We start from the raw sequence: 23,628 nt of genomic DNA, 5'->3' as shown, positions 1-23,628 counted from the left end.
CAAGGGGAAACAATTAACTAAACTCTAAAATGAAAAAAAAAACAAACAAACCCACAGACCTCATCCACATCCTTGCAAAAATGGATATAAAAAACTGGTTGAAATCTGTGTGAACTTATGGGAAATGGAAATGGTTTCATCTTAAAATGATCACAATCCTGCCATTCCGATGAGCATGATAAATCAAACCCCAACACAAAGAAAGATGATAGAGGACCCCTCAGAGAATGGATAAACTTTATAGAAATAGCCTGTTCACGGAGATAAGCAAACAGATACTCCCCCACTTTATGCTTCCAAGATGCTAGTTCTAAGAACTGCCTTTCAGCCATTCTACCTGGGAAACTAGATCCTGAAGAAAGAGCCTTCCCTAAGCCTCCAATGCAGTCAGTTCACTTCCCTGCCTTTTCCTTTCTGAAAGTCAGAAACCCAACCTTTGCTTTGCTCCTGCACGGAGCCTTACCACATCTGATTCCTCACAAAGGCCATCCTGAATACTCATTTAGACCCAAGCTGGATGATTCCAACATCTGCATCAGAAAACAAAGTCCTGATCATTTACTTTAAGCTTTAAGTACTCTTTTGAGTGTCAGCATTCATAATCTCCCACATGCAGAATTATAAATAATTTTCATCGAAATGTAGCTGACTCTAAGTCAGTGAGTTTTGGTGAACAGTATCATAAACCAAATAGAGAAGCCCTAAAATGGTTCTATCCTTAACCCCTCCAAAAAAAAAAAAATCTGTGCATCTCCACCAAAGAATTGAGGGAACTGAAGAACAGAGAGATTTGTCTTTTCTGCATCACAAGATGCAAGAAGACATAATCTGATGCCATGTTTTGATGACTAAACCCTATGATCTCTCTACAAAGGAGTGAATCATGTACAACCTCCCATGTGGCCCATTTTCCACTTTGAAACCATTACCCTTGTTGGTTGCTGCCTCCATAGCCACAGGTAACTGCATCAGGTAATCTACCCTCTCTGTGTAGCGAACTTTCCGGGTCTGACAGCACTGAATCCGTTCTTCCACCAAAAACCGGAAAACATCACTTGGGTTTTCAGAGCCGATGCGGTTCCTCTGAAGATGAATGACATCAGGTTAGTACATTTATAAATATTAAGCTATAAAAAATTGTGTGAAATAAACCATAAATCTGATGTGAAGATTTTGTTACTAGACAAAACTAGGCCAAATGCTCCTACAGCAAAACACTGTCATTTATCTAATGTCCAAGAGCTGGGGACTGATTAAATAAACTATATTCATGGTACGAATTAAGACTGAGTAGTCATTACAAATCATGTGAGAAAAACTGACCTAGATGAGATTACAAGAAAGGGCATGACAGAGTTAAAGAGAAAGGGCAAAATTTCAGGAGATTCCCTGGAAAATTAAGGCCTGTGGATGTTTTTATAAGTGCTATCATGATATACACATGGAAAAAGAATGATGCTATTCTGAATATGCAGTGACATGGCAAAATATTCACAATAGGTCAGAGGAAAAGACTGCTTTACACAACAACATGAAATAAGTTAATTGCAGAAAAATGAGTGGACTATTATCAGTAGGATCTGCTATGAGTGGGCATTTTTATATTCTTCGTTGTCTTTCTGTTTGTTGCACAAAGAATGTTTTGATCATATGGTGTGGGTGGGAGTACAGAGTTGGCTTTAATGGGGGAATAAATTTTTCATCATGAAACATCTATGACTTCTAAAGCCCACAGCATTTAATATGATTTGACTCTTGTGTGAGCAGAGTGACCTCAGGGTGGAGACAGTAAGGTAGTAAATACCACAGGGGACACTCCTACAGCTTTGTTTAGAGATTTAAAAGAAAAAAAATAGCACTGAAAGATACACACACACACACACACACACACACACACACACACACAACTGGCAAACACTCCATAATGCATACACATTAGGAGAACAAAGACCCACAAGTTCCTGAAAAGATGGTGGAAGGAGCCATTACTTCAGTGGATTGAACAAGGACTGCCCCCAAGAAGCTATTGTCTTTCCTGAGTAGGATGGTGAGGAACCAAGATAAGGAGGAGGTTTGTATTTTACCAAGCAGAGTGGCCAGCACTAAGAGGCTGGGAACTCTGCAGAGTGACTTACTTCAACCAGATTCACCAGGTGCAAAAAAAATTCCTGGGCATCTTGCTGTCTATTAGAGGAGAATTCTGGGTGGCTCTTGCTTACGAAGGCCTTAAACATACGTGGAGAGATACCATTCTGTTGAGGCTAAAAGACAAAAGTAAAGTCAACTTGCCATGTGTTCATACATTTTAAAATGCTAAGTAACAAGCAGACCAGGGATTACCATAGGCACCCATTTTCACTTGAGAAAATTGGCTTTTTGTTTATTTTTGTTTGTGTTTTATTGGTGGGAGGACCTTCCCAGTGATGCGCTTATAAGGCAGGCTTATACCCGACAGTGCTCAGGAGTGGTGTTAGGAATCGAGCCTCAAGTCCTGCATAAATCGGGTATGTGGGTTCAGCCCTTTTATCTGTTGCCATCAGCACATACCTCCATTGACTCATACTGAAATGTGTTTTGATTGATACAAAATGCAACCCCATCATCAATGAGTTAAGTTCTCCACTAAGCAATATCCTTAATCTTCGCAGGAAAGGAAAACTGACACTCAAAAAAGCTAACTTTTAATAAGAACCAACAATCATTAAAGGATCAATCTGTATCAGGCACTGCACCATGAATCCAATATGGATGCATCATGGACCTCTTCGTGTGGCCGAGATTGAGGAAAAAAGTCAACAGTGACAAGGAAAGTATAGCACTCTCTACAGAGAGGCACTTCACCAAGACCAAATGATCACTGACACTGACTGCAGGGCAGGCCAGAGATGCACCAGGGAGGAAAGTACCCCAGAACAAGGACAAAAATATTCTGCAGCACCCTTTCTTGACATGAGCAATCAGAGAGAACCCCCTTATAAAGATGAGAAACTTTCAAGAAATTGAAACTGTACTATAAGCCCCAAGCAACCAGTGCAGAGCCGCTAGGATCCTGACCCCTCTGCAGCTAATTATGGGGAAGAACATAGGGAGGTAGGGATGTCCCTAGAGCTTTTGATGGGAATTCCCAGAGCTTGTAGACTTGCCCTTCACTCAAGGGTGGCTCTAGCTGGCAGGATGGCTCTGTGAGAAGGGCAAGCATCAGTGTCAACTTTATTTTGGAGAGAAAGTGGGGGAGTGGGGCTATAGCCGGTGATGCTCAGGGGTAACTCCTGGCTCTGCACTCAGGAATCACTCCTGGCTAACTTAAGGGAACCATATAGGTTCCGGCCACATGCAAGGCAAGTGCTCTAATCATTGTACTATTGCTCTGGCTCCTACAGGGTCAACTGCAGCAGAACAAAGATTTCATCCACTGTCTTAGAAAGTCAAAGAATCCCTCAGTCATGATAAAAGGGGCATAGCAGCCATGAAGGAGCCAGAAAAAGGATCTCAATGCAAGGTGTCTTTCTCGAATCCACTGTTCTGTGACTGTACGTTGGCGGTCAGGGGCAGTGGGAGGAAGTAAAGAAAGGAATCAGGACAACACAGGAAAACATTTTTAATGGGATCTAAAGTGAACTGAGCCTTTCAATGCTGTAAAAAAAAAAAAAAAAAAAAAAAAAAACAGGAAAAAGTGGGAAATCTAGGCTCAGAAGGAGCAAGGTAACAGTGGTGGCTCTGAGGATGAAAGTAGGCAACTGATAAAGCTGTTTGCAGAGTTCAATCCATCGATCCATGGTGCTGCCTGTCACACACAGGTCAGCAACATAATCCCCCTAAAAAGAAGTATTGCCACACCCTCTGTTTATAGCTAGAGAAAACAATAGGAAGTTCAGGTCCATCTACTGAACACTGGCTTAAAATTCAGATTATCATACAGGTAACAAAGAGCAAAGCCAGAACCTCAGATTCTGGTCCCAAATTCTGGACTTTGTTTCTGCAGCAAAAAATGGAAAGATGCTGCTGTAGCATATGGACAATTTCTATAAAACAACTCTCACCAGTAAATCAAGCAAATAATATAACTTATGTCCTCCCTGAAATTATACTTGTGTTTGCTGATACTGCATGGCTAAGTCAGTGCTGTGAGTGAAAAAAGCAGTGATTCTATGTTGTTGCCTACGTAGCATGTGTTACATTCTATTAACATTTATATCATGTTATGTTATGTTAACAGTTATGTTGATGTACAACATGACTGCATCTTCTCCATCACCAAAGTGCCCAAGATCTTCCCCAAATACTCCATGTTACTTCTAGTCCATTTCTTCTTCCCCTTTACCTCTTCTCCCTTGCCCCCACTCTCTGTAATACAAGGCCAAGGATTTGTCATTATTCAATACTACCTATACCCTTGGAATTTTTTTCTATAGCACAGAAGAGTGAGATCATCCAGCAGATGTCCTTTTAATATTATAGCCCCAATTCTATTCAATATGCAACAAAGTACATGATTTCATATTTTCCTATACCTGTCATATTCCATTGAGTTTTATACTACTAAATATGGCAGCATTTATATAACCTTCAAAATATATACAGCTGGTAAAAATTATCAGGTGTAAACCAGCTTTCACCTAGCACTGCAGTACATTTGAAGCTCTATATGTGTGTGGAAACTGGTCAGTTTATAAACAGACTCAAAGTCCTCAGGTGCTCCAGATCTGCTGTTTTTGGGAAGTTCTTGAGGCACAACTGGTGCTGTTTCAGATTCTCCGTCTCTGTGTTCTAAATATGCATTAAGATAGATGTACTGGGGCCAGGGATAGTACAAGATTAAGGCACTTGCCTTACATCCCAGTTCAATCCCTATCCTCACATATGGTCCTGCAAGCACCATCTGGAGTAATCCCTGAGCACAGAGCCAAGACTAACTCTAAACACCATCAAATATGACTCAAAACATGCATACCACCCCCAAAAGTTATACATGTTTTATCTCATTTCTCTGCTATCAGTAAGCTTGAAAAGGATAGAACCCTCAATAGTGCTCTAAAAGCAGCAGCATGCTGAATAATTAGACCAGGCAGATTTTTCAGTAAGACAAGAAAATTCACATCAGTTTTCTAAAGAAACACTAACTGAACCTGCATGCTAAGGAGAGGCTCAATGGTGCTTTCAGGCCCTCTAGCAACATGGAGACAGAGTTTTCCTATAACCTAATGCATTTGTGCGATCATGCACACCTGCCAGAGTCTCTTGGTCAGCAGTTTTCAACCTTTACATGCGTTACTTAAATTTCTTTCTATAGGGACCACATTCACAGAGAAGCCCAAGACCACTCCTGAGCTGCTCAGCCTAGTGGAGAGAGGTCTAGTGCTTTGGCCTGCATGCAGTGCAGTTTGGGCCTGGCAGTGTGTGGCTTTCTTCCCTCTGCACAGTGCAGAGGCACCACTTGGAACCCATCTTTTCATATCATGCGTCTCTATTGAGGCACCCACATCAGTAGACACTCAACAGCCAACTGCTGATGGTGTTGAAGTCTTTCAAGCTGTGCTTTCAACCTGATTTGCTGTCCATCCCCAACCATGCAGCTGCTTTACAAAGTTCAACATGTTAGTAAGTTCTGAAAAGTTGGCAGCTATTGTGGGTCAATGCATAGCCAAGCACACTGAGAGAAGTCACATGGAGACCATAGTAAAAAAATAAATAAATAAACCTCAGAAACTTGGTCCCACATTTGGGCTATGCATCCCAACTGCTTTTTCTCTTCTGTCCCTGTGCCCATTCCTCTCTGTCTGACCTTTTCTAATCCTTTGTTGAGTCAAGACACAGGTTTGAGCGCAAAGACCCGTTAGCAGTTATTCTAAAGAGATACTAGAGAGTCCAAATATGATTCTTCCTCTGCAAGTCACCCGGCAGATAATGCTGGCTGTCCTAGAAGACTGTGAGCATTTACATTCTCCAAGCTAAAGCCTGAATAATCAGTCCTCCCTCCTAGTCTACACCCACACTTTGTCCACCTCAGATTTCAGAGAAATACCCCAGCTACAGTTTTTACTAGGTTGAGCCTGGATCTATTTAGGCTTCCAGATCTATCTTTCAACACCTAACATAAAGAAAACAGTAGCTAAAGGAAGCAATCTCTACAGCAGTTTAGGGGCAAATAATCCAGTTTCAATAAGTCCATAGCTGACAAAAGGGATCTTTGATCCTGTGAGACATCCTTACAAGATCTAAGTGTAACATCAAGCAAAGGCATGTTTCTTTATGATGGTGCTATGATTTCAACATTTCTAAACAATTTTATTAAAAGAAGTTATTGAAATTATAGATTCAAACACAATATTCATAGGTGCAAAGAAGAAAGCCTGAACTTAATCTTGAACTACTGTAAGGGTTTTGGTACATTCCATATTCCATCTCCAGCACAATAAATGGTTCCCTGGAATGGCCAGGAGTGATCCCTGAGCACTTTTATTTGCAGCCCTACTTTCCAAACCTCAAACATGGGAGTATTATAAAACACTGCAAGAACAAAAGAAAAAAAAAGAAGGCAAAAAGCATAAAATTTAAGGGCCACTCATAAGACCAAATTATCATGGTAATTTAGTAATTGCTGAAGCTTCCCAATGGTACATAAAGATTCATTATAATTTTCTTCTCTAATTTTGTGTGTATTTGAAATTTCAAGTTTGTTAAGTCCAGGCCTTAGATATGGCAATTACCTAGAAGAAACTAAAATAACAAAATAAGACCCAAAACACTGAGTCACAGAATCCAGGTTTCCTAGTTGGTAGAGAGTGCCCAACATTTCCTGAGAGCTGTGGGAAGTCAGTCATGTGGGACATGACAGAGAGATGGGTACCAATATGGCCCCCAAATCATCTCTGTCTTCTGGAGCACATTCTCACAGTGGATGAATCTGGGGCTCATCCTGACAGCTAATTTTCCAAGAGGGAGCCTCAACAGTTTTCAAAACAGCAACCACCTAAGGAGCCTGTCATATTTATAGGACACTGTACTTACTTTCTCCATCAGCAATTTGCCAAACAGATCAGCTAAAATTAGAGAGAGACTCAGGGTGTTCAGAATCTTTCCCAAATGCTTACACAGACCTTTCTGCTTTAAGACTACATCAAGAAGGCAGCCAGATACTGTTCGCTCACACCTATCAAAGCCTAAATAAGAATTCAAAAATGAGCGGTCTGCCTAAGGCTTTGCAACAAATCGGTACAGCTCAGACTATGGGTGCTGGATGTGATGGGAGAGGATGAGCACTGGGGCTATCCTGGATAATCCTGCTATGGGAGACATGCAATATGGGGGACCAAACTTGGGCCTTGCACATACATACCTGGCATGTGCTCAACCACTGTAGCTATACTCACTCCACCAATTAAACTTTTAACTTCAATCACTAAAGCCTTATGCAATTATTTCCAAAACCAAGTCCAAACTCTAAACCTTCTGAAGGACAGATAGAGGACATTCCTTTGAAGTAATTTTTTATATTTCAAGCTCAGTTAAAAGTGCACATAGAGGGGCAGAAGAGATAGCACAGCGGCGTTTGCCTTGCACAAGTAGACGATCCAGGACCTAAGGTGGTTGGTTCGAATCCTGGCTTCCCATATGGTCCCCCGTGCCTGCCAGGAGCTATTTCTGAGCAGATAGCCAGGAGGAACCCATGAGCACTGCCGGGTGTGGCCCAGAAACAAACAAACAAAAAAAAGTGCACATAGAACTGGAGCCATACTATAGTGGGTAGGGCATGTTGTTGACTCAAGTTCGATCTCCAGCATCCCACATGATCCCCTGAACCCACCAGGATTGATCCTTGAGCTCAGAGTCAGGAGTCAGTCCTGAGCACTGCTAGGTGTGGGACAAAATACAATCAAACAAAAAGTTACAGGAGGAGTTAGAGAAATAGTACAAAGAGTAGGGCATGTCTTGCATGTAGCCAACCCAGGTTTGATCCCTGACAAACCAAGCAGTGGTACCTGGCATTGGTGCCCAGAGCAATTCCAGGAATGATTCCTGAGCACAGAGGCAGAGTAAGCCCTGAGAACTACTAGCTTTGATACCAGGGATCTCTAACACTGAAAGAGTGACTCTGGTGACCCTGACACCACAAGGCCTAAAACAATAACACATTCTTGCATGGTGTTGTCCTTGGGCACTATTTGGGAACATGAACACACACACACACACACACACACACACGCACACACACACACACACACACACACACACACATGCTACATTTGCCCAAACTAGGAAAAAGGAAGATCATCAAAAATAAGTTCTTATGTTGTTATTTATTTTGGAGTTTGGTTGGTTGATTGGTTTTGGTTTGGGGGTCACACCTGGCTGTGCTTAGGACTTCCTCCTTGCTCTGGGTTCAGGGACTACTGGCAGTGCTTAGAGGACCATATAAGCTGCCAATAATTAAAACCTGGGTCCACATGGAAGGCAAAAATTTTACCTGCTGCACAGTAGCTCCAGTCCCATATTTTTGTATTTAAGACTAAAATTAGTCACCTTAAAGTAGAACATTAGGTTATGTGTTTGTTTAAAACTGAGTTAATGAAACAGAGAGAAAGTAGAAAGGGAAGGGCAATTACGTTGAATTCAGGCAACTCAGGTTCAATTCCTTATATTCCATATAGTCCCCTAAGTCAGCCAGGAGTTAATTCTAAATGTAAAGCCAGGAGTAACACCTGTCTGGGTGTGGCCCCAAAACAAAACCTAAAGAATTGCAGTTAGTGGGCCTGAGAGATAGATTAGCAGGTAAAGTGCTTGTACCTTGTTTGGAATACAAAACTGTTATCTTTGGAAAGAAAAATAATAGTAAAGTATCCAACATTGAAATGCTGTCTTAGAATGCAGGAAAAGCTATATATATATTGGTTTTGGGACTACACCTGGCAGGGTGCTCAGGGATTACTCATAGCTCTGCCCTCAGCAATCATTCCTGGCAGACTCGGGAGACCATTTGGGATGCCTGGGATCAAACTCAGGTTGGCCATGTGCAAGACAAACACCTTACCCACTATACATTTGCCCTGGCCTGGCAAAAACATATTTATTTTTTAAGAAAAAAATTAGTGAAAACACTTAGCTTCTGCAGATACAGTTTACAAAAAAATCAAGTCAATACCAGTGATAGTACCGCAGGCAGGGAACTTTCCTTGCCCAAATTTACCCAGGTTTAATTACCAGGACACCAAAAGATCACCCCAATCCCCACCAAGAATGACCCCTGAAGTGCATAACCAGAAGTAAATCCTAACTACTGCTCAATGTTTCCCCCGCAAAAAAAAAAAAAAATTAATTCAACCACTTTATGTACAAATGGTGATTTCCCAAACAAGTAATAAAATTCATTTATTGATGAAAAATGTATACTTAGCAATGTACATCTAAAAACTAGTTTATCTTGAGGACTGGAGTAACAAGTAGAGTTTCTGCCTCACATGCAGCTGACCTAGGTTTGATACCCTGCACCATATATAGTTCCCTAGATCTATCAGGAGCGATCCCTGAGCATAGAACTAGAAGTAATAACTGAGTACCACCTAGGATGAACCAAAAAACATAAACAAAAACAAAATTCCTAGTTTACTTTGTTTTCCAACAGAACAATTTAACACCAGAAACCATATGTTCTAAAAATGACCTGAATTATATAGCAGAGTTGAGAACCCCAAATAATTGGGCTTCCTGGCATTGAGCAAACTTTCAGCACCATCTAATATAATTCACACAGGATCACACTGCGCCTAAAACAAGTAATGAATGATAAATTATTAGGATCAGAACTGTAATGTAGAAAACTGTGGTAGAAAAATGCAGGCTCCCTGGAGATAAATCATAGCAAAGCCATTCCCAGATTTGGTAACCTAAGGCAAGGCATCAGTTTCTGCTATGAGGAACATGCAGCAAAATCTGGCCTTGAGACCCTATGAGCTACCAATTACTAGTCTCCTTGTGGTAGAATAGAAAACTACTGGGGCCCATAAAAAGGCATTCCTACCACACTGCTCTGCCCCTCTTCTTACTCTCTCCCCTACACTATGCATTCTCTTATAATTTAGTCCTTTCTCTGCAACCAGACAGTTCCTTTCTACTTATGGGATTTCAGGCCAATCTACAAGTTGAAAATGCCAGAGACCAGAGTAAAGGCCAAAGGAGAAACCACCTGACCCAAGGTTCCAGATACCCGGAAGAAGACAGATGTTTGCAAAACACTTCCTTCCCCTGAAACACATTGCCAGTGAAAAAGTCAATGCCTCAAGATTTTACTAGGAATTCTATGTCTATTCAAGTAATCACTGAGACTGACATCTCCAGGGTCACAATGAATTCAAGGCAGTCCATCCTAGCTCTACTCTGAATGTTAGAGGAGTCTTGATTAATGCCTGATTGGAAAACTCTCTCTTTACCCACCCAAAGGGACACACTTTCGCATCACTGTGCCACTGATCATATCCAACATTCTTGCTTTGAGACAGTTAGATCCTAACACCTCTGAACAGGAAAGGATTTTACAAAGCACCAAGATCAAGATTCACCCACTCAAATATCCAGAGTACCAGCCAGGTCATGACTCCTGGATGGATAGCAGCTAGCCTAAGACTATGTGTGCTGGATGAAGGGATGCCTGCTACAGGGGGTCAGCTAACTTCTTCCACACGGCCTGCAACTGCCAGAGAGTCTCAGTATTGGGGACCAGAGCCTTAGGACAGCAGATAGGGCATGAGGCTTGTATGCAGCCAACCCACTGGTGTTCATTTCCTACCATCATTTTCCCTATTTTCTCTCCAGTTCCTCCAACCCTGGCCTGCCTCTATGGCAGAAACTCTATTTTTCTCTCTCTCTTTCTCTCCCCCACACCTCTTTTAAGCATCATGGTTTGCAATACTGTTACTGAAGGGACATATGTCACATGCATATCACTTTACTTCCTTTTAGGACCCAGTTCTTGTCCAGAGTGATCATTTCCAACTATTATTGTCATAGTGGTTCCTTTTCCTTTCCATTCTTTATCTCCTTCAGGATTAACCTAAGGATGATTGATTTAAGATGGGAGCCCAGAGTTCAAATAGCATCGGAAAACATTGTTATGTAGCAAAAACTTATTCACATAGTCAAGACAGAAGACTCTGAAGGCAGCAGGTGGTGGGGAAATGGAACATGCATTCCATTCAGTAAATCTGCACCAATGGATGCCAAGATCACCAAAGACAGCTGTTGGAGCTGTGCACAGAATTCTGGAGGATCCAGGGAATGTTAGCTGCCCATCCTACAGGCACATGGAAGTTAAATGCAAGGACAGCTTATAGGAAGTGCTCTACATATTTAATTACTCTTACCTGTTTTTTGTTTATTTTGAGCCACACCCAGTAGTGCTTAGGGCTTATTCCTAGCAGAACTTGAAGGACACATAGGATCAAACTTGAGTCAATCCCATTCAAGGCAAGAGTTCTGCTCCACTATTTTATCTCTCCAACCACAAATCTACCTATTAACAGTGACTGAATGGTCAAATGAGTTTCTCAGATTTGAATGTTATTACCCTGATAATTTACCAAAAGTGAAAACTTCCCAGAAACTTGGAATCCTAAACTCTAGGGTAGACTAGGGCTGTGTGTAGCTCATGATCAAGTCTACTCTTGAAAAATCTTAGCAAAGATAAGTTTTAGAAAAAGAAAGTCAAGATTGTGCTACCAGGAGAAAAATATTGATATTCTTATAAAACTTGTTTCATCTGTCTTGACTTTCCTATGATGAATGGTGTTTCTGAGGATCATTAATGATGGCATTCACATGTAATCCAAGAACTCCTTGTGCCAGAATCCCCAACCCTAGTAATTCCTTATCACAATCATGCAGACAGATACCTCAGGCTAATGAAATTGCTATTCTGACAGTGATCAAAATTTACAGTTATCATTTGACAATTCACAGGAAACTCACTCACTAGCAAAGAGCCCTCTTTGCTACAAGTCATTGTGGCAATACACATACCTTGTGTTCCTCCTTCATCACCTGTTCAATGAGTTCAGATTTCACAGGAGGTTTTGAATACTGGCCTGAAAGAAGGCCATGTCCCAACTTAGTCCTGGACAGAAAAAAAGACATGGTACAAGGTCATTGCTATATTACCCTTAGAGGTAATAAAATTATAAGTTCAACTGCTTTCAGGTAGAATATTTTATCTCAATAATGCACAAACAAGTTAATTCTGTGAGCTTGATATTGATGTCATTTTCAAATTGGTCTCAGCACTATCAAGGCCATTTCTATTTCTTTAATTTAGAAAAACATTACACTTAATTTTGTAGAACACTATTTTAAAAGGAAAATAAAATTTAAAAAATGCCTTTAATGCTTACATAATGTTTATCTCTGACTTAATCCTTTAAGCATTAATTTAGAAATAAACTCTGCACATTTTATTAAAGAACCTTCCCCACACCCAATCTCTGCAATTGATACTTGCATCTGTGTGTTGAAATCTTGTGTAGGATCTAACGGAGAGTAGTCAAATATTCTTGGAAGATTTCCTACATACCTAAAAAGTAATAAACACCCAGTCACAAAACAGGAACTAAGAGAAGAATTCAATAAAAATAAGTCTTCATCTGCAACCCTCTCCCCAACTTCCTTTTTCCCTAACCTCTTCTTTTGGTATGTAAAAGCTCACCTGGAGTCTAGCGTGGGGGCTGGAGGGAAAGCTGGGGAAAAAAAAAACACATGGCGTAGGCTGCATAGGGCAGTGAGAGCACAGGGCAGATGGAAAAAGCACATGGCAGAGAAAGGCCATGAGGAATAAAGTGAGCTGACTCCAATGAATATATTTTTTGACTGATGTGTATTTTTTCTCCACCACTATCCTGCTTCATCAGACCTATCCGCCTGAGGGGTTAGAAAAACAGTGCCTGGGGTGGCCTCACCCAACCCTAAATTATTTTATATTTTTATTTTACAATCATCCTCACTAAAACCTTCCCTTTCTGTCAAAATGAAATCATCTACCTAAAGAAAAGATCTTTCTGAGAGTTATCTCCACAATCATTTCATGAATGTCCCTAAAATGTTGTGTTTCTATCAGTGAGGCTCCAGTCTAGGTGCAAGTTAGGATTACCTAAAGCATCTCTTAAAATATTGCCAAAGCCAGTCTTACCCCCAAATGACCTAATTTCACTGCCTAAAGTTGAGCCTGGGATTTGGAATCTTCTGCAAATGAGAGGAGTTGGAGACAAAGTACAGCAGCTAAGGTACTTGCCTTGCACCTGGCCTCCCATATGGTCCCCCGAACCCACCAGTAGAGATTCCTGAATGCAGAGCCAGGAGTTACCCCTGAGCACCTTCACGAATACCCAAACACAAAACAAAACAGAGTCCTTTGAGTTATTATCAGGTCAGAGAAATAGTACAGTAGGTAAGGAGATTGTCTTGTACATGGCTGACCTGGGTTCAATTCCTGGCATCCCATATGGCACTCCCACCCCCACTTGAACACCAGCAGGACTGATCTCTGAGTGCAGATGCAGGTGTGGCACTAAAACAAAATTTAAAAACCTTCTGCAAATGATTCTAACACAGCTGGTGTCAACAACCACTGGCTTGTGATTCACAACTTCCACCATAGAAAGAAATGGTCCCATTAGGAATTCGCCCAACCATGTGAAAATGAATACTAATGATAGTCACAGTAATGATGCCAGTCTATTGAGAGCTGAGTAGTCTATTACAACCACAGGAAGGATTATTATGGTCATTTCATTGACGAGATGAGAAACTGAGATGCAAGGAAGCAGGCAGCTTTCAAAGTCAACAAGAGGGAGTGGCAGAGTCCAATGTGGACCCAGCAGCTGGACTCCAGTGCTATGTTCTGTAACCAGCTGACAGCTCTCCCTGCCTGGCCCTGATCCCCTTAGCAAACCACAAACCCTCCTTCCAATCAACGTATCCTACAGAGCAGCACTCATACCAACCACCTATCTCTGATCTCAACAGGCCTTTCTTTTTGTTTTTTAACCCTCGCAGACATGAATTTGTATAAATTTTTAAAACACCAAAAGGTTTCTCTTTCTTTTTTTTTTAAACCCTCGCAGACATGAATTTGTATAAATTTTTAAAACTCAACAGGCCTTTCATTCCACAATTTCATTTTCCTGTTCATACCCTCTGCTTTAGGGTCCTCATCTTTCTTCAGGCTTTTCCTTACTGAACATAGTAAGAAAAATCCTGGAGCATATTTCTTTCCCTCATCCTTCATGCACCCAACATAGCCAGCTTCCCTGACTCACTCCCACCTTCTCCTCTAGCCCAGTTTTGTGCCCTTCCAGCTGCCTGAGGACAAGTCACACTGACTCCTGCTTCATACTCTCACTGTCTCCTTCCTAAGACACTCCACAGATCTTCCTTTTTCTTGGATCTATTTAAAAGTTGCCACAGGAGGTCAAGAGACAGTGTAGTAATGCAGTCGCCTGCCATGTACCTAACCAGAATTTGATTCCTGGCACCACACAGTCCCTAGTATCACCAGGAGCAGCCAGGAAGATAGATGTAAGCCAGGGGATAGATGGACACTGAAGAGCCTGAGAAGCATCGTGTCCTGGAACCTTGGATGGATTGGCAGCCCAGTTGGCCAAGAATCACCAGTGGGGCTCCAAGACCTGAGGATCATGTAGGAGGGCCCTCAACAACAACAACAAACACTTACCCAAACAAACAAGGTTCATTCCCCACTGTTCCTAAGACTTTAGCTAACTTTCTCTTTGGTTTGCTTACTAGTTATAATTATATCACTTATTTCTATTCTTACTGATTATCTATCTTTCTAGAAACTATACCCTAGAATATAATCTCAATGGGAAAGACTTTATCTAAAATACTGCAGACTTTGGGGTTAGAGTGATAGTACAATAGATAGGGTACTTGCTTTGAATGTAGCAGGGCCAGGTTTCATCTCTGGCACTCATGTGTTCCCCTGAGCCCTCCTAGGAATGTTCCCTGAATGAAAACTCAGGTATATGGGCCTGAAAATTCCTCATATGATTCTCAAAACAAAAAAAAATTAAAAATTAATGAATTTTAAAAAACACTGCATCATACTCACAACTAAAAAGCAGCTGACATATAAAGGGCATTCAATTACTATTTTTTAAAAAGAATAGAACCATATTGTATAACAAATTTCCATAACTGCCTGGAACCCAATAGAAAAATTCTTTCTCTTATTCTGAGAACCAGGTCACACTAATAGCAATGACCTCTAACTGGATCCCTCAACTACTAGAAACTTCTAGGCACCTGCTGTTTATAAATACAGACTCTGAATGCATACCAGATTATGTACCCCAAATTATATGAATACATTTCATTGGAGCAAGTTTATTCAAAAGGTATTAAGAATGGTCTAAGGGCAATAATTTCATCCAACACTGTCAAAAGACCAAGAGCTAAATAACTGGCAAGCCAAACAAGACCCAAAGTATTGGCAGTCAGAAATTACACTAAAGAATTCTCAATAAATACACATGTTAAACTCTGAAACTTTTTACAACCTAAACTTAATCAAATCTTAAAATCAGACAAGCAAAAATGAAAAAAAAAAAACAAAAAGCCTCACTAGGAAAAGGATAAATAAAAAAATCTTTCTTTTGTGGCAAAACCAGTAGACAAGAAAGAGTTAACAGAGGGTAAAACTTGTTGCCAGGAGAGTCCATTTTGCTATTCCTTTTCAAGTTGATGATAAATGTTCTTCATTGCCACAGAAATAAATAAAAATGAAAAAAATCTAGGTGGTTTTAAAGTTCTTATTATACCTTATTAATCTATTATCTAGTGGTCCTGAAAGAGGGAGGAAAATAGTTTTACTCTCTTATAACTGACATTTATTTGATCATCAAAATCATTTTGACTTGTAAATTGGGTTCCAGCGGCAGACAGAGTATTAGGGTCTCAGACTGATGCTAAGAATTGACAATGCTTTATATATTTGTCATCTAATCTGTCTATGAGTCACATTTCTACTTAGAAATTTGAGACAGCACTCCTGAGCCCAGGTTCGCTGAGTTAGGTCTGCTAGGAAAAAGTGGCTTGCTTATGGTATATCAGTATTTCAACCCCAGAATCATTGGTAAAACAAAATAGAGACTAGGGCTAGAGCAATAAAACAAAGGTTCAGGTGCTTATCTAATGTACAGCTAACTCTGGTTTTGTTCCCCAACACTATATGGCCCAATTGTCCAAGAATAACCAGAAGATTGAGAGGGACCCCTTCCCCAGAAAAATTCTACTAGAAGGAACCCCCCCAAAAAAAGAGTTCCTCTTCTGAGTCTGAGATATTATAACAAGTAAGACTTGGCTTGCACATGGTCAACCTGGGTTCAAACCCCAGTATCCAACATGGTCCCCTGAGTCCATCCAGAAGTGATCCCTGAGCATACGACCAGGAGTAAGTCCTGAGCACCACCAGGTGTGGCCCAAAAACTAAACAAAATTTCTCATTAAGGGTTCAGAGAGAGTTGAGCTTAGGCACTTGACTTGCAAACTGACATCACCAGATCAATCCCTAGTATCAGATAGTTCCCTGAATTTGCACTCAAACCAGCACTGCCAACACAGAACTATAAGGTCTATACTATAGGGCTAAATACCACAGAAACGAGCCCCAATAACCCCAAGCATTGCTAGGAAATCCTTCCCCACACAAAAGAAAACAGAATCTTGGTGCATTGCAACATATAAAATTACATTACAGGGGCCTGAGAGATAGTATAGGGGTAAAAGTGTTTGCCTTGCATGCAGAAGGATGGTGGTTCGAATCCCAGCATCCCATATGGTCCCCCGAGCATGTCAGGAGCGATTTCTGAGTATAGAGCCAGGAGTAACCCCTGAGAGCTGCCAGGTGTGACCCAAAAAAAAAAAAAAAAAAAAAAAACAAAAATTACATTACACTACTTTGCTCCCAATCAACATCTGTTTCTGCAATGGAACCAGGCACATGCTTTCTATGTTCCTCTGAACTACACTTTGGCACACTACTGAGTTGAGCAGTTCTACTCTTAACTAACTCAGTAATCATGTTAAAAAAAAAAAAACAGGGGTGAAAAACTGGCCATAAATGTCCAAAGTCAGAAATCTGGGGCATAGTCATATAGGGGGCAAGCAACTTAAATTGCCCACAACCAACCCCGGATTAATTCTTGCATTGCATAGAGTCCCTGAACACTGCTGTGATCCTGATCTGAGTGATCCTTGAGCACAGAGCCAAGAATAGCCCTGAGAATCACCAAGTGGGACAAAAGAGAGGGAAGGGGATCAATATGAAGAGATAGTATAGAGCTAGCAGGTTTAGTCTGGGCTTTCTATATAGTCCCCAGGTCCCCCGCCCCACCAGGAATAATCCTAAACATAGACCCAGGAATAAGCCCTGAGCACAGGTGTGACTCAAAGATCAAAACAATAAAAAAGAAACCTGATATACCTTTAAATTACATCTAGAGATTGAAGTAATAGTACAGCAAGTAGGGCATTTGCCTTGCATGCAGTTGAGCCAGGTTTGATTCCCTGAGCACTGCCAGTAGTGATACCTGGTACAGAACCAGGAGTAACCCCTGCGCATTTCTGGGTGTGGCCCAGAAACACAACAACACAGAAATTCAATTACTTCTGTTACAGCCATTAGCATCTCCATTCCATAGGGTTGAAAATTTGCTGACTGCTGTTTCGAGGGAACTGTCTGCCCGTCCACACACAGGTCCTCTCCTGTCCTGAACCATGGAGTAAACTTACTATGAAAACTTCATTTCTAATGGTAGGCAGCACTGACTGTTAACATACTAGTCAGGGGGCTGCAGGGCTGGACTAATAGTCTGAGGAAAAAAACTGACCTAGACTCAGAGTCCTCACTCTGAGAGATAAAGCAGCCTCATGCTTTGAGGACTCTAAATCAGAGCCCTTCAGTGAACTGCTTACAGGGCCAGGTTTTTTGTTCATTTTCTCTCATTTGGATGATACCCCCATAAAATCCATAATATACTGATCACTGAAATCAAAATGCTACTTATTAAAATATGGTCCTATTGAAGTCCTCCCCAAACTTCTGGATGCTCTCCCACTGTCAATTTCCATTACTACTCAACTCACTAACCCAACAGTCCAATCCCATCTGCAAACCACATTTTGAGTAGCAAAATAAATGAAAAGCCCACATTCCCTATGAAATTCCAAACACAAGCAAGGCAACACTGACCAGCTGAATTACTGAATCTCTCTGTGCCTGCCTAAAGGAAGGAAGGGCCTGGACAAGATGGTCATGAAGATGAATGATGATGAATGAACTCTGGTTATCAGTGTGATGGTCTCCAGAGGCGGCCATTCCTAGCAATCCTTGGAGATGGCATCTCAGGGTTACAAAGACCTTTTCTTCCCACAGCACGTGACAAGTGTCCCCACTTGCTCAGTGCAAGAAGTGAACATGGGAGGCCAGAGTAATAGCACAGCAGTAGGGCGTTTGTCTTGCACGCAGTTGATCCAGGAGGGATGCAGGTTTGATCGCCCACATCCCATATGGTCCCCCAGGCCAGGAGCCATTTCTGAGTGCAGAACCAGGAGTAACCCCTGAGTACCGCCTGATGTGGCCCAAAAACAAACAAACAAACAAACAAAAAAGTGAACTAAATCATGTGGGAAAGGGCTCTATGCCTAATGAAAACAGGCCTCCCCAGCACAGATACATAGCATGGAGGGAACAAAGGTGGTTGTGTGCTCAAGTCTGCAGGAGAAGGAAGGGGCATAGGACTTACGCTCTCTGGAACTCAGGGATGCTGAAGATGGCCTGCATAACAGAGCTGAGATAGCAGCTGTTGCCCAGGTTCTTGAGACCAGTGTACCCAGGGCCATACATGGGTTTCAGCTTTGTCCCCGTCTCCTGAATCACCTCCCATTCGCTGACCCTTGGCTTGATGTCATTGTCCTGAAGTCCATTCTCCGTCTGGGCCAAAGCCATGAAAGAACAACAATGTTAACAATGATGGCCAAAGATCATACTCCATGCATTATTCCTAGCAACAGTGATTATTATTACCTTTCCCTCTCCCACCTAATGAAACATGGAAATAACCTAAATCTAAGTGCAGCACAACAATGTGAATGGACTAACGACTGCAAAAATGTGGGTCTGGATAAATAAAAATGCAAATGTTGGGTTTTATATATCTGACTAAAATGTATAAATAAAACCTATACTTAGAATCTTAAAAGTAAAAGACTGATGAGCCCAGAGGGATAACACAGCAGTAGGGCATTTGTCTTGCAAACGGTTGACCAAGAACAGACGCAGGTTCGATTCCTGGCATCTCATATGATCCCCTGAGCCTGCCAGGAGCGAATTTTTTATTCTTTTCTTTTCTTTTCTCTCCTTTTCTTTCTTGTTTCTTTCTTTCTTTTTTCTTTCTTTCTTTTCTTTCTTTCTTTCTTTCTTTCCTTTCTTTCTTTCTCTCTCTCCCTCTCTTTCTCTCTCTTTCTCTCCTTTTTTTTTTTGGTTTTTCGGACCACACCCATTTGATGCTCAGGGGTTATTTCTGGCTACGCGCTCAGAAATTGCCCCTGGCTTGGGGGGACCATATGGGATGCCAGGGGATCGAACCGTGGTCCTTTCCTTGGCTAGCGCTTGCAAGGCAGACACCTTACCTCTAGCGCCACCTCGCCAGCCCCTCTTTTTTTTTTTTTAATATTCTGAGTGCAGAACCAGGAGTAACCCCTGAGCGCCACCAGGTGTGGCCCAAAAACCAAAAACAAAACAAACAAACAAACAAAAACCAATAATAATAAAAATAAAATAGTAAAAGACTGAGAGGAAAGGAGATAGGAGGAGGAGGAAAGCCAAATAGGGTGATGAAAATAAAGAGCCAAGTACAATAATTTCAAAGTTAAAAAAAAAGAAAAGAAAAAACAGGGTTATTGCACACAAGGTGTTTGAAAAGAAAAGTGTTGGTGGATTTGTGGGTGCTCAGAACAAGAGGGAAGTTTAAGAGAAAAGAAAAAAACAGAAAATGAATGCAAAAGTGGACCTGAGTGGGAAAGAGGAGGTACAAAAGAATAGGAGAGAACATGTGGGATGGAGAGAAAAGACCAAAACAAAGCACAATATAATCCAGCAAAGCTTTCCCTTCAATAAAAATGTGCTGGCCTATTCTTTCTGCCTTCCTAAAAATAATTAAAGTGCTATTGGTCCCAGATCATTTTAAAGGTTACCTCCCCAGACCTTCTTTCTATAATGAACCAAGAGTGATTCATACAATTCAGTGAGACAGACATTTTACACATAAGCTCCCACCAAAACAAAATCAGACTCATTTAGGTGCCATTTTTATTAAAACCTTCAAACATTCAACATAACAAGAAAGTGTTGATTGCATTCAGGAAAGAAATGTAAATGCTACAACCTAAAATCAATCAAATAAAGATTCCTGTGAGGTTAATCCAAACCATTCCCTTCCCCAGTTGGCAGGACAGACAAGAGGACACCTTCTCACCCCGTGCATATGGAGCATATCGATTCCAAAATGTGCTAAGTGCTTGGCCAATTGAGGATCCGAAACAGGCTCCTCTTCTTGAAAAGAATAAACATCTAGAGAGTAAAGAAAAAGAAGCACTGAAATCTGGGACAAGTCAATACTTGATACAATACAAGATAACACATATTGGGCACCGGTCACACACTGGACTTGGGAAAATAGGACACAAAGCAAAAGTCTTTTTTTTTTTTTTTTGGTTTTTGGGCCACACCCGTTTGACGCTCAGGGGTTACTCCTGGCTATGCCCTCAGAAATCGCCCCTGGCTTGGGGGGACCATATGGGATGCCGGGGGATCGAACCGTGGTCCATCCTACGCTAGCGCTTGCAAGGTAGACACCTTACCTCTAGCGCCACCTTCCCGGCCCCAAAGCAAAAGTCTTTAATGAAACATTTTTCTTCTGAGGAAAATGGAAACCAATGTTCTACATCAACACAGTGTTTTTTTAAATATAAGTCTCACCATTCTTTTGATATTTCAAAAAGTTAATGCGTTAAAGGTTTTTTCTTTCTTTTTAATGATGTTTTTTGAGGGGTGGGGGGACCCATACAAGACTGTGCTCAGGGTTAGTCCTGGCTCTGCACTTGTGAATCGCTCTTGTTGGTGTTCAGGGGACCGTTTAGCCAAGAAATGCCTTAACTGTTGTACTTTCACACCAGTCCCTACTGAAAAGTTTTTTTAAAACAAACAAACAAAAAATGCCTACAGTGAAAATAATTTAAAATTAGAGCCATTGGACTGGAAAAGTGAAGGCATATGCTTGGCCTGTTGATTTTAAGTTCTGGCACCCCATGTGCCACCACCCCCACCAATGCAATGTGTAACCTGGTGACCTGGGCCACCCCCTTAAACCACGGGTTTTCAATGGTTCAAGCCTTTGCCTTAAACAACCAGCCTTGATCACCAAGAATTATTGGCCTGTATTCACCACAACCACCGGGCCCCTAAGTACTACCTGGGGGATTAAGATACAATTAAAAAAATTTTTAAATTAAAATAAAATTAGAGAAACACAAATGCCTAACACTTAATTGTCCAACCAAAACTACAGTGTAATAATAACTCTGGAATCAGAGGCCAGAGTGGTAGTACAGAAGATAAGGTGCTTGTCACACAGGTGCCCAACCGGGATTAGATCCCCTGCAACCCTCTAAGCTCTGCCAAGAGTGATCCCTAAGCATGGCTGGGTGTGGCCCAAAAAGTAAACAAAAAGCAATAAAACAATATAATAGTAACAATAACTCTGGAATGCAAGTGGAAGAACATATGGAAGGAGAGGGAAACGTGGTGGGAGAACTCTGCCCCCTAACAGGAGAGCACAGAGGGACTCCAATAGGATCCTGGCAGGGGAACCATGTCTAGTCTGGCCCACCGAACCACTTCCACTTCTCCTCTACCTCCTCCTGCCTTCTTCCCAATACTCCCTCTTCCCAGAATTGGGAAAAGACTTCAGGCACACACACAGAAAGCCTTTGAGCAGTGAATGACCAGGGGGTTCCAGTATCCTTGGGTTCAGTTCCAAAATCAGTAGCAAATTAGATCTGGGACCTTCTAGCTGAGCTGAGGGTTGAGAGCTTCACTCCTCAGAATTAGAATAAACCCCTCAACAGCAGACTGCTACAGGCCAAACTTGGCTTTTTCCAAGTGTGAGGAAGCCCAAAGTAGCAGCAGCACCTGAGAATGGGATAGAAAGCAGAAGTTTGACCAGCCCTAGAATTACCAAATGAGAATTCATAAGATCTGAGCAACACTGCTGAGTTTTCAAAAGCTCTCTGTAAAAAAAGGTACCTAAGGGGGCTGGAGAGATGGGACAGAGGGTAGGATGATTGACTTGTACAGGACTAACTCAGATTCAATCTCTGACACCACAAATAGTGGGCCCCTGAGCACAGAACCATGAGTAAGCCCTGAGTACCACCAGGTATGACCACCCCCCAAAAAAAACAGAAGGAAATAAAAGTAATACAAAAATTAAATTAAAAATAGTATACTATTATGGGGCCGGAGAGATAACATGAATGTAAGGCATTTGCCTTGCATGCAGAGGGTCGGTGGTTCAAATCCTGGCATCCCATATGGTCGCCTGAGTCTGCCAGGAGTGATTTCTGAGCATAGAGCCAGAAGTAATCCATGAACGCAGCCGGGTGTGACGCAAAAACCAAAAAAAAAAAAAAAAAAAAAAAAAAAAAAAAAAAAGTATACTATTAGAGTTAGGGTCAGGGGTAGAAGGGAACCTGGGGTCACTGATGGAAAGCTGGATTTGAGTAAAAGAACTGGAGGTGGAATACTGTATTGAAACCTTACTGTAAACAACTTTATAAATCCCAGTATCTAAATACAAAATTAATTTTTGTTTTTGGGCAACATCCAGCAGTGCTCAGGGTTTACTCCTATCTCTACACTCAGAAATTATTTTTGGCAGGTTAGGGGGACTGTATGGGATGCTGGAGATTGCACCCGCTTGCAAGTCAAACACCATACTTGCTCTGGCCCCTACCTAAAATTTTTAATTAATTTTTAAAAGAAAAATAAAAGTAAGTTACAGTATGACATTCTAATTTTAAAAATATATAACCAAAGCACAGTTTCATCTGCCTGCACAATGTGAGAGAGAACGGATATTTCCAGGCCCACTTTGCTGATGAGAGAAACAGTTTATAAATTTTAAATCATTTGCTTCAAGCACCATATATGGTCACCTGAGTACCATTAGAGATCACTTCTCAACACAGAGCCAGGAACAGTCCCAGAAAATTCTAGGTGTAGCCCCCTAAACAAAACAAAGAATCATTTGTCTCAAACCCCCAGATTTGAGAACCCATGTATTCTGACTCCAGCCCAGTTCTCTTTTCCTCTGCCCAGATTATTTCCTTAGACAGCTCAGAAGACCAGAAGGCTCAGCGAAGCACCAGTTTAACAGAAATGGAGGGAAAACAGTATCCTGAGTTTGAAAACTAAAACCAATTATAAGGAAAAGAGATTCTAGACCATGGAAATAGGGATTGGGGAACCTGTCCTGCATATGTGGGACTCTAGTTTGATCTCCAACAGCA

General features: G+C 41.4%; 1 protein-coding gene across 1 annotated transcript in view; it reads right to left on the bottom strand.

The window, feature by feature from the left end:
- The window catches only part of USP13 (ubiquitin specific peptidase 13), a 164,864-nt gene that overhangs the window by 50,478 nt on the left and 90,758 nt on the right, over positions 1–23,628 (bottom strand). The window contains exons 7-12 of the mRNA XM_049775829.1: positions 20,535–20,629; positions 18,804–18,991; positions 12,485–12,556; positions 12,010–12,103; positions 2,136–2,261; positions 930–1,083 (exon numbers count right to left, since the gene is read on the bottom strand). Of these exons, the coding sequence (XP_049631786.1) occupies positions 930–1,083; positions 2,136–2,261; positions 12,010–12,103; positions 12,485–12,556; positions 18,804–18,991; positions 20,535–20,629 (729 nt within the window). The remainder of the gene's footprint in view (positions 1–929; positions 1,084–2,135; positions 2,262–12,009; positions 12,104–12,484; positions 12,557–18,803; positions 18,992–20,534; positions 20,630–23,628) is intronic.

This window comes from Suncus etruscus, chromosome 6 (genome assembly GCF_024139225.1).
Source record: "Suncus etruscus isolate mSunEtr1 chromosome 6, mSunEtr1.pri.cur, whole genome shotgun sequence".
In the NCBI taxonomy this organism is placed as follows: Eukaryota; Metazoa; Chordata; class Mammalia; order Eulipotyphla; family Soricidae; genus Suncus; species Suncus etruscus.
The sequence above is the reverse complement of the archived record's forward strand: the minus strand, read 5'-3'. Positions and strand labels throughout refer to the sequence as shown.